Below are 11,801 nucleotides of genomic sequence, written 5' to 3'. Positions count from 1 at the left end.
TAGTTACCACTCTACCGACAAAGACGTATCGCCAAGCGATTTAGTGTTCCGGTACGATGTCGTATAGAAACCGAAAGGAATGTGAATTGTCATCCTACTCCTAACAAGTTAGCCCGCTTCCATCTTAGATTGCATCACCACTTACCATCAGGTGAGATTATATTCAAGGACTAACTTTTAAAAAAAACCTGCGTGTATTGCGTTGCGTCGTGTGCGACAGTACCGATGCGCATCCAAAGACCATCTCTACGTTGCGTGCGAATGACACCGCACGCAGAAGGCGCATGCCTCGGTCGTGTTTCCTCCCGAACCCGAGAGAAGATAACCCGGCAGTATAGTACAGGAAATCTAGGAAATATAACTAAAAGAATTACATGACTTGAGATTTTTTTTACCATCGGTAGGGAGCAAAGATAGGAGGCAGAAACCAGGCAACGTAACTCGTCATGCGCCTCACGAGGTGGGTTGTGGGTACTACCCACCTCTGTTAGACTTTGGCTAATAAAAGTACGAGACTGAAATCGACCGGCAATCTAAAACAAAATGGAGGACGTTCCCAAAACAATACTTAGTGCAAATATTTTAACAACTCGAGTTCGATAATTGCATTTTTTTTTTTCAATATATAGTGATGTTTTCACACAACGTTTTTTTAATAAAGAGTTAGTAGATGTTTTTTTGAATTTGCCGGGCGATTTCAGTCTACTATCGTTAGCCAAAGTAGAAAGTTGGCTTTAGTGTTATCTATGTTGTGTATCCACACTGTTCCCTATTTCATTCGTTTTTAAGCACGTATCTAAGGACAAGTGCGGAGTCGCAATGCGCAAGTAGTGTGTGGGCAGACGAGACGGGCCAACAGCGCTATATTTTTTATTCTTTACCAGTTAGCCCTCGACTACACTCTCACCTGATGGTAAATGATAATGCAGTCTAACAGCCAGTTTCTTCATGTAAAGCTAAAGTAACAGTAAAAATAGTAGACTAGTAAAATAGTAGACTTTATTTTACAGTGAATAAGACCGACACTTTTGATTTATGACGTTACTTCATGTTACTTGCGATGAAGAAACTGGCCGTAAGATGGAAGCGGGCTAACTTGTTAGGAGGAGAATGAAAATCCACACCCCTTTTTTTGGTTTCTACACGGCATCGTACCGGAACGCTAAATCGCTTGGGGTACGCCTTTGCCAGTAGGGTGGTAACTAGCCACGGTCGAAGCATCCCACCAGCCCGACCTGGATTAATTAAGAAAACTTCAATCTGCCCAGCCGGGGATCGAACCCAGGACCTCCGTTTTGTAAATCCACTGCGCATACCTTTGCACCACGGAGGTCGTCGTCCACAGACGTAGACATCAGGGTATGCACTAGTAATACAAAGGAAAAATCTGTATTTAATGAGCACTAAGAAGACAACTCTATAGGGTATGCATTACTTTAATGCATGTTTGAAGTGCACGCCACTGGTGGACATCATGGTAAACTAATCAAGAATCTTCTCCATCAAGCAAAATCTATTGGAGAAATGAGCCTCAAGCAACAAAGACCTTACTCCGGCCGTGCTTCTTCATGCTGTTCCTGCCAGTTCTGCGGGCTGACAGCAATGTTCAATATTTTTCGTCCTTTATAACAACTTACTAAAGTAGTTTGAAATCTTTGACACTAGGATAGCATAAAAAGCAACATTAATGTATTATTAATAATTATTGACCTATAATAATTTTGTTTGTGACGATTATCAAAGAGGCAGACTTATCTATAAATACATACATTACATGCATGATAATTGTTTTAAGTGTTAAGTTTGATCACATACATAGGTACTATGAAACTAGATTTTCTCGCGGGCTTCCGCAAGTACTATAATTGTGAAAGTAAGTTTGTATGTTACGCTTTCCATGACTACTAAACTAATTTTTTAGAAATGTTCACTAGTGGAAACTAACATTTATCAGGGGGAAACATGGGATTTTGATTTTGTGGAAGGTATTTTGACCCTGTATTTCCACAGCAACAAACTGGAGAGTCTTCTATTAAATACTGAGACAGTTACAGCTGTAAGTTGATATATACTTGAATTTTAAATAAAGTACTATATTTTTATCTATACTAATATATAGCAGAATAGTTGTGTAAGTCTACATCTACAAAATATAGGTGCTAATCCCTGTAACTCTTGGATTAGTATTGTAAAATAAGTTCATAAAAACAGTCAATTTCTACAGCTCTAAAGTTACATGGGATTTTCGGGACTAAAAATATTTTAGTAGAAGTACAAACATACATATCAGATTTCACAACCATTTGGGATTTTATGAAATTCATTACAATACAAATTACAAATTATTGGTTGAAATAAACAAGTTTTCCTGATTAGGTATTTTGGTAGGTCTAAAATTTTTTATACTTGAACTGAATGGAATACTATTCCAATTAAAACCATATGACAATTTTATTTAATCTACATTAAAAATTAAAATTATACATCATATCGGTAAGTAACTGTTTTTAATCGAACAATATTCAATAATTGAAAAATATTATCGTATAACTGCATTATGATAAAACTTTTGTGAGTTATTAATATTTACTTGAAGGACATATTACTAAGCATATTATTAGGCTGTTTAAAATTAAATATACTGTGCTTTTTTCAATTTTTTTACTGAAAATAAACTAAACAGTATATCAATCCTTCAATTATTTTAATCAAAATCTGTAATAATAATGATGACAAGATTTTAACTTGTAGTTATATTATTTAATCATCAAAATTTTGGGAGAGCAGAAAGTTTGCTGCAAGGTTTTCATTCTTTTCACAGGCAAAATAAGCTTGAATAACCATATGCTCTGGGAAGCCTAGTGCTTTTAATCTTTCTATAGCTTCTTTATCTTGAGCTGAGACTTGAATGACATTCTGTGGTGCTTGTGGAGCTTGGCTGTCCACAGCAACTTCCTCTACAGCGGCCCCAGTGGCCGTTGCATTGACAGGTTCATTGAGCATTCTGACAAAAGCTTGTTGGTGTTGACTTATAGCTTGCAACAAGGCTGGGTTCGTTTGCCCAATTTGTTGTAGAACAGTGTTCAGTAAATTTGGATTTTGCTGAATCACTGCACGCATTTGTTGAAATTGTGGTTGATCACGTAGGAAACCTAAGGGATCTTCCTCTGTACTTTCGTCGGCTTCTTGTTCTTGAAGTAATTCTTCCGGGATACCTGTGATGAGGTACTCGACTGCTCTTTCGCGGTTGTTAAACGATGCACGCAGAGCCTGCTCCACTTGTTGTCTGTTGTATCCCATATCCATGATGCTTTGTACTGTAGACTCAAAGTCTAGATCGGTAGACGTAACAGAAGGCTGGACAGCGCGCTCGGGCTCAGCGGCGGGTGCAGGCTTCGGCGTTTCTTCGACGGGTTTGTTTTTAGCGTCACCACTTTCGGTCGACGCACTTTCTCCAGCTTCTGGCGCAGAGGTCGATGACGCTTGTTGATTATCAGACGCTTTAGGTTTCGTAACCATAATAACGATGAACTTCTTTTCATCTATATTATAGGTGCACAATTTATTGTCATCAAGAAGAATTTTACCCGCATAAATAAGTTTTTGATGGTCTGCCGCATAGTCTTTACCTTTCTCGACTTCAATTTTTAGCTTCAATGCTTTGACCGTTTCCTCGGGGTCTATGTCTATTTGAAAAGTTTGTTGTTGTAAAGTTTTTAATGTCACTAACATCTTGTTTTATAAGCGTAATAATTAAAACTAAGCGGTTCCCCAAATTCTGATCTGACTCGACAAAATTGTCCACTATAAACATAACCTCTTTATTATTATTTTTTTTTGCAAACTTTAACTGGCTTGACGGCTCTAGGTTCTAGTACTTTTATGAATCTTTATTCTTTACTAACCACAGACAACCATCTTTATGTCTATTATACTTCTCTATTATTCGATGTTGCTAGTTTAAATTTAAAATATTCTCCCTAAGATTAGGCTACAAATACAAAAGCTAGAGCTAGAGTTGGTTTGGCTAATGAAAGTAGAGACTGAAAAAGCCCGCTAAATAAATTCTCAAAATTATAGTGCAAATTCTAGAATAATTGAGTTTAGTACTTATAGTATAGGTGGTACTGTATTTACAAACAAAAAAATAATTTAAACAAATTATGAAAACGCATGTTTTTTTTAATTAGTTTAAATGATTTTTTAAATTTGGCGGGCGATTTCAGTCTACTTTCATTAGCCAAACTTTAGTAGCTAGAATTTACATTTTTTTTTATTTTTACTCATAGATTTACAAGTCGGTACAAGTTTTTACATAAACGCGCGCTTACAATTCACTACTCACTCACACTTAAAAGTATGTTCTTTAGAACTCGACATTGTATGATAATTTCAATCAACATATTTTATTCATCATCATGCAGTAATCTGATAAATAAATTCCTAAAGTACATGCACACATTGAAGATGACTCTGAAAAATATAATTATTTAGATATTTCTTAAAAATTTTTGGGGAAAATTAATTAATCAAACAAACAGATCCTTAGATCGAAAAGTATTGATAGAAGACCTCTTATATTTTTCAAAGACCTATCCAACGATAGGTTTTGAAATGGTGATCCTACACTGTAATAAACGAGTAAAAAACAAGTAGGGGAGGTACCCTAAAAAAATATTTTTTAAGATTATATTTTACAACACTGTTCACATTTTTAATGTACATACTCATGCTAATTGACAACTTTCTAGTAGTAACAGTCTTTGCGCTAAACCGCGGACAGACGGACAGACAGACAGACAGACGGACATGGCGAAACTATAGGTTCAATATTTTTTACCTTAGATATTGGATAATGGATAGAATGATTTTCTTCTACATTATTTAATAGGTCCCGACTGTTTTCTAATCGCTTTCTACACTTCTGGACTGGGCTTGTTTTTTTTCACTACTCTTGCTCAAAAACACTGTCATATTACCACTCCACAGCGGGGCTAAACAAGCATTTCTGCCTCTAGGGGCTAAAGTAATTTTGTTTTTTTAATTCTTCTGTTACGAGTACTAGCCAAGTACTAGCCTACTATAAAACGGAGGAGGTTTTATTCGAAAATAGAATCATTATGGGTAAAGGCCCTGATTGTTTTGAAAAATAAATAGAATACTTTAAATTGGAATGAAATGCAGCGTTCTTGTCTGTGGAATGCGTTCATTTTTTTATTTAATTTTTATTGAGTTGCGAATAGAGCGAGATTTGAAGACATGGGACATCCTTTTCGGTGTAATACCTTTACCTTTTTCTCATGTGAAAAAAATAAAATTAAAAAGCGAGAATTTAAAAAACAATTTTCGTGAAACTTGATTTTTTTAAGAAAATAATTGTAAATTTGTAACCGTAACTTACATATTTTTCAACAATAATTGTTATTGTTGTCTTTATCTAGTGAGAATGGTGATCCTAATTTGGAGATGGATGAAATTTTCAATCTGTTACCTTGATGGTAACAGATTGAAAATTTCAGTCCAGACGAATTTACTTAAATACTTACCTACGAAAAAAATAATAAATGAAGAAAACAACAACGAATGGATTCACTTACGAAAGGAGTTTTTTAAACTATTATCTCCCACGTTTACCTCACATACTCATTATTAATCTTCACAGTAGTCGGAAATTATGTTACTGTGTAAAAGCATCTCCCTTAATATCCAAAATTGTAGACTTTGTGCATTTAATTTTCAATTAAAATAAATCATTGAATATTGAACTAAACTATTTTATTTTCTCGCAATCGTAGTGAAAAGCAGAGTGTAACACGTGGGGCTCAACCCATTATAAACTCGGCTTCTATTTAGGCGGCCCTCGACTTACGTCTCGGGTCTCGGTCCTAAAAATACCTCGTATACCTATAATGGGTCATTTTAGCCCCTTGTATAACAATCTACTATTTCTTTTCAGTTTTTTTATATTTTATGCAGTCGGGTTTTTTTATTTGTTTAATTAATTAAATTTTTTTATGTATGTTACCTGATTACTCGAAGACGCCTGGACCGATTTGAATAATTCTTTTTTTGTTCGAAAGGGTATACTCCTGAGGTGGTCTCATTTTCATCACAATTACACTAAGTAAATATTGATAAATAAAAAAAAATTAATAAAATAATTCAACCGACTTCAAAAACTTATAACGTAATGACTAAACTAAAAAGCGAAAAATAACATCGTATTGTTCTACCTACTGATCAGTTTGCGGTGCTAAACCACACTGGTTTAAAAAAAAACATAATACGATGTTATTTTTCGCTTTTTAGTTTAGTCGGTACGTTTTATGTTTTTGAAGTCGGTTGAATTTTTTTTATTGAAAATCGTAATTATAAAAAAGTAGATATTATAAAGTAAACCAGTCTACACCTGATATTATTATTTAATAAATCAGGCTTATTTGGACATTCATCGTTCATCACATCTGGACCCAAGATAACCAGATTTGATGAATATTGGTTGGTCTCCATACTGTACTTCTATTTTGTTTTCTTAGCCTATCTTGTTTATTTTTTACTACCTATTTATTGTTTAATTTTTAATTACATATTTGATTTTTTTTTTGCTAGGGTACATAAGATTTTTAAATAAGTAAGTAAAATATAAGTATTTTGTTTTGTAACATTATTAAATGAAAGTGATTTTGCAAGAAATATTTGCTATAATACGATTATGCATACGCTAAGCATGTTAGTTAATAAGTTGATTTTTTTATATATGTAAAACTATGAAAAAGTCGCTAGCAGACTTAATAAATAAATAGTAAATCCGCTAGGACTTGGAAGTCGCCATTATGATGTAGTTGATAGCTACACTGTACTGATTGCTGAACTTAGTAAATAATTATTAATTTACTTATTAAAAAAAACGAAACTCATAAAACGGTTTTATTTTGAAATCTATAATAACATGAGTCACTGCAAGAGGTAAGTACCAGTAGTGTGGATACATTATAAAATATAGTAGTCTGATTATATGTACAGTACCTAGTCTTGAATTCATAATGTTTAAAAAATAAAACAATTTACTTAATATGTACTCGTAGATACAAGTAATAACTGAAGAGTAAAAAGTAATTATTTTCTAACTCTTACATACTAGCATGTATGTGTCAGTTGGTATATATATGTAGAACTTGATTAACTAGACTTACCAAAATGTGTTTTATTTTGTTATTTTTAACGATATTGTAGATGTATCTAATAATTATTATGAACTACTTAAATTGTTGTTTACTTTAAACTATCAATTTCTCGCAATTATTAAACCATTTTTTTGGAACATTTTTAACTCCATTCTGCATTTGATTAATAACATTGAAAACCGCTAAATCAACAATTGAAAACACATCTCTGTAAATCCATTCCTTAGCCTGTGGGAACAATTTCGGTAGAAGAATCGCTCTACTTTTATCTGATGATGTTTCAAGCTGGTAAGCTATATCTAGCATTGCATCTACTTCATGATTACAATAGTCATACGGAGCTATATTGTCGAACATAAGACATAAATATCTTATTATATTCACTGCACCCAGTATTGGAAAAGCCAATGATGAGAATTTTAATTCTGGAGTTGATTCTGAAAGAGAAAGTTTTGTCATAATCAAATAGATCATGATACTATAATATTCTTTTTAAATTGTTCACATAAGGGTTTAGGAAAATTTACAGAAGGATTTAGTAACATTTGTGTGTGACATTCATGGCAAGTCAAACAAAATTAGGAACATAGAGAACCACGGTGGTGGGGTGTTTTCTTTCTAATATATCTTCCAGACATTGGTGTGTCCAATAACAAATACTGGACTAATAGGTTTTTTTTTTATTCTTTACAAATTAGCCCTTGACTACAATCTCACCTGATGGTAAGTGAAGATGCAGTCTAAAATGGAAACGGGCTAACTTGTTAGGAGGAGGATGAATATCCACACCACTTTCGGTTTCTACACAACATCATACTGGAACGCTAAGTCGCTTGGCGGTACGTCTTTGCCGGTAGGGTGGTAACTAGCCACGGCCGAAGCCTCCCACCAGCTAGACCTGGACCAATTAAGAAAACCTTCTTCGGCCCAGCCAGGGATCAAACCCAGGACCTCTGTTTTGTAAATCCACCACGCATGCCACTTTATTATTGGACTCACCAAAGACTGAACGGTGGCTTGAAAGGAACAAGCTTACCACAGTTCTTCATCCACATTTTGCCATAAATGCAAACAATGCCTAAAGAATTTGAGTCTGTAAAGATAACATACCACATTTAAAAATCAATCTCAAATTAATCTTGGCACCCTGTTTCACTCTGTATAAATCTTGATATTTTCTAAAGAATGCTTCAATTTTGGGTATTTTCTCAGTTGGCACAGATGAATGAATGTGCCATGTAACATTAAGCAACTGAATTTCTTTCAAAAACTTATTGAGAAACCAAGGAAGTACATTAGGATTTAATACAACAACAACTTCTTCCAGGCTTGTCTGAAAAAAGAACATGAATTACACAAGTCTGTTTAAATAAAAAATAGTGATGTGTCTGTTTTTACTTTTAAATTACCAGCTTTTCACCAAGTGTGTGTAGTTATTATTATAAAAAATACATTTTTAAATTTCTGTTACTATGTTTTCCAGCTTAAGGAAACACAGCACAGCTACAGGACCGATTTTGATAAGTCTTTCACTGGCAGATACCTAATGTCATAAGTAATTTTAATTTAGATATTACAATAGATATGAAATATATGCGGATGAAACTGCAGGACACATCTAAAAATATATTTATATAAAAAGTGTGGGTTAAGCGACACACAGTGCAGAGTTCCAAAAATTAAATTAGCTCTATATTCCTTCTAATACACACTTAAAACCTTAATATTTTACAAATAGAAATAGAAATAAAAAAATAGTGTTCCCAGAACCCAAAACAAAAATAGTGTTTTTAAATCTACCCAACAATACCCTACACTTTAAAATATACAAGTTGAAAAATTCAATTAGTGGAGGTATACTAAAAAATGCATTTTCAAAATTTTTATTTTATGACTTTGTCAACATTTATAATGTACATACTCATGCTAAATTAAAGTTTTCTAAAAGTAGTATTTGAGCTAAACAGCTGACAGACCAACAGACAGACAAAAACCATGGCAACTCTACAAGGAATCTGGAACCCTTAAAACGAAAGATATCACAAAAAGTTGAAAACAGCTAGATGTACACAGATGAAATTTGGCAGAGATGTAGTTTATAGTTAGTAGACATACTCTAAGAACAAATTTCATGACTGATTTTAATTTTAAAACATTAAATTAAACAGGTATAAAGGCGGACAAAGTCATGGGCCCCATTATAATATAATTATGAATTATTTATAAGGCAACATTTTTTTATTGTTGGCATTTCAACTAATTACTTACATTATCAATGGGTTTATTCTTTGTTTCTGCTTCTGGATTAATTTTACACAGGTGACTGATACTTTTTATTCTTTCATAAAGAATATCTAGCTTTACAAGCAATTTATCTTGTCTGTCTTCTAGTTCAAGTAGTTGACTCTTAGGCATTTTCTAAAAAGTAACAATAATATAAATGGAATATTAAAATGAAAGTCATCATAAATTCATAAACAGGTAAAGAAGTCTGAATGCTGAATCGTTGCAACCAGTATCAGTTAAACCACTATGAGGTAATAAAATTAAAAATTATACAAGACTAGATTGATCTGAATGTTTGCACTGTTTAAAGTATTGTAAAATGGTTATAAAAATAAATCTATTGAAAAGACAATTGTCATTACATCATAATACTAATACAAAACTAATATTATTAAAATTAATACAACAACTTTAGTTATTCATTCAAAATAAATTTTAAATAATTTGTTGAATTCAGTTAAATAGCTTTTAAATGTAGTAATAAAACAACTCAGGACTGATTGAGTTTTACTACTGAATACAATAGCCCAGTAGCACTAAGATAATATTTTATAGTAGTTTGAACCTAGCCATAGGCAATTGTGAAGTCAAATGATATTAAGGAGGCTGAGGCAGTGAGGTTATGTATGTTAACAAACTTAGTGGCTTGTAGATGTAATTTACTATGCCAATGTTTTGATAAATAATTATTGAATTAATAATTGAGTTTTACTTCACAGTGAACAATTAAAATGAAAATAAACCTTAAGAAACTTGATAACCTGGTCACTAATATTTATGTCGGTTTCATCTTTCATGCACCCTTCAACAGGATTCCGTATATGGTACATGCTTTCTGGCAATAACAATTGCTGATCCTGGGATACAATACTTTTCATATGATACATTTTTGTAAAAAAAGATAGGTATGGGTATTGACACGTTCTTCCTTCCCGAAGATCTTATTTTTGATGGATTATTTTTTTATGGAAAATCGCGATTTATATTTAATATTAAATATCACAACAATTTAATTTAAATTATTAATAAATATAAATCAACAGTCACATCTATAATTATTATTAAAAATAAAAGGAAGACTCCCTAAAAATTAATTTACTCTTTGGGAAGACCACACCACAGACGACACATGAAGGGGAAGACTGGAAACTTGGAGAGCACAAACGTCAACTGGGTGGAGAGCTTCATTATCGTCTGTGGTAGAGAGCTTTTGAGCAAAGACCTTAAACTTACTTATTACTAATATAAGTATAAAGTCTTTGCTTTTGAGCCGCTTGAGTATTGGCGGCGAAGGCTGAACACCTAATTTATTAAAATTGATTAGATGTTTTAGACCATTAATGGTCTAAGTTAGATGTTTATTAGTTGATTTTTTTATAGGTATGCCTACCTACCTATAGGTAAGTCAGATATAAACGATGAGTCAGATGAGTTTGTACTAGGCGAAAATACATTATTTGTTTTACTTTTAAAAAACTATTTTTAATATAAATTTTAACTAGAATTTATGGGATTGTTTATTTTATTTATAGAGATACCAATGATTATTCTATAGTATAGATATGTTAAGTGCCTACAAAATCACCGCAAAAAGTGATCCGAATTTAGCGACTCCGCTGAGCGCACATGCACTATTATAAGTTTACTTACATTTTATATTTATCTGTACCAATATTATGAATGCGAAAGTAAGTCTGTCTGTCTGTTACCTTATCACGGCTAAACTGTTGATCACGTTGAATTTTGGTATAATGGTAAATGGCACTTTTTAGCCAAACCGTATGGTACTTTTTGATCCTAAAATAAAAAAATAAAAATAGAAGAGGGTGAAATAGTTCTTTTTTAGAAATTTTAATAGTTAAATTAAGTTAAGTTTTAAAAATTTTGTTCATTTATACTAATATTATCAAGCTGAAGAGTTTGTTTGTTTGATTGAGCACGCTAATCTCAGGAACTACTGGTCCGATTTGAAAAATTCTTTCTTTGTTAGATAGCCCATTTATCGAGGAAGGCTATAGGCTACGTTTTATCCACGCATTCCTACGGGAACGGGAACCACGCGGGTGAAACCGCGCGGCGTCTAGTAGTAAATCATAAAAAAATACGAAATATGATGTGATTCAAGAAATTTTAAAACTAAACTTTAGGGGTTCAGTTTTAAAAATTCACATCATATTTCATATTTTTTTAGGATGAAATAGGGGTTAAAAGTTTACATTGATTTTGGCGAAGTCACGGGCGTCCGCTAGTGTATAAATCGTTTTTACACTTTCTAAACACACAACTCGACATAGTAGACAATATTTAAGTAAGTTATTTAAACACATAAGT

General features: G+C 32.8%; 2 protein-coding genes across 3 annotated transcripts; both read right to left on the bottom strand.

Moving 5' to 3' along the window:
* Positions 1-1,684: 1,684 nt before the first annotated feature.
* On the bottom strand, positions 1,685-3,848 carry LOC112052420 (UV excision repair protein RAD23 homolog A). Its single transcript, XM_024091485.2, has one exon. The coding sequence runs from the start codon at positions 3,730-3,732 to the stop codon at positions 2,761-2,763; it is 972 nt and encodes a 323-aa protein (XP_023947253.2). The 5' UTR covers positions 3,733-3,848; the 3' UTR covers positions 1,685-2,760.
* Positions 3,849-6,913: 3,065 nt separating this feature from the next.
* Positions 6,914-10,610, bottom strand: LOC112052405 (uncharacterized). Of its 2 annotated transcripts, none has more exons than XM_024091463.2 (4): positions 10,214-10,610; positions 9,453-9,602; positions 8,295-8,517; positions 6,914-7,621 (listed from the first exon to the last, which is right to left on the bottom strand). In XM_024091463.2, the coding sequence occupies exons 1-4, from the start codon at positions 10,355-10,357 to the stop codon at positions 7,278-7,280; spliced, it is 861 nt and encodes a 286-aa protein (XP_023947231.2). In that variant the 5' UTR covers positions 10,358-10,610; the 3' UTR covers positions 6,914-7,277. The 2 variants fall into 2 exon arrangements, with proteins under 2 accessions (XP_023947231.2, XP_023947239.2); XM_024091471.2 differs by having other exon boundaries at positions 10,232-10,608.
* Between the last annotated feature and the right edge of the window lie 1,191 nt (positions 10,611-11,801).

The sequence above is a fragment of the Bicyclus anynana genome, chromosome 5 (genome assembly GCF_947172395.1).
Source record: "Bicyclus anynana chromosome 5, ilBicAnyn1.1, whole genome shotgun sequence".
Taxonomy (NCBI): Eukaryota; Metazoa; Arthropoda; class Insecta; order Lepidoptera; family Nymphalidae; genus Bicyclus; species Bicyclus anynana.
The sequence above is the reverse complement of the archived record's forward strand: the minus strand, read 5'-3'. Positions and strand labels throughout refer to the sequence as shown.

What these genes read in the sequence shown, in the direction of transcription:
- LOC112052405 (XM_024091463.2), bottom strand. Translation starts at nt 10,357, where the DNA reads ATGTATCATATGAAAAGTATTGTATCCCAGGATCAGCAATTGTTATTG. An exon ending in AGGTTATCAAGTTTCTTAAG is followed by an intron (nt 9,603 to 10,213) that starts GTTTATTTTCAT and finishes GTTACTTTTTAG; the next exon opens with AAAATGCCTAAGAGTCAACT. An exon ending in AGAATAAACCCATTGATAAT is followed by an intron (nt 8,518 to 9,452) that starts GTAAGTAATTAG and finishes TTCTTTTTTCAG; the next exon opens with ACAAGCCTGGAAGAAGTTGT.
- LOC112052420 (XM_024091485.2), bottom strand. Translation starts at nt 3,732, where the DNA reads ATGTTAGTGACATTAAAAACTTTACAACAACAAACTTTTCAAATAGAC.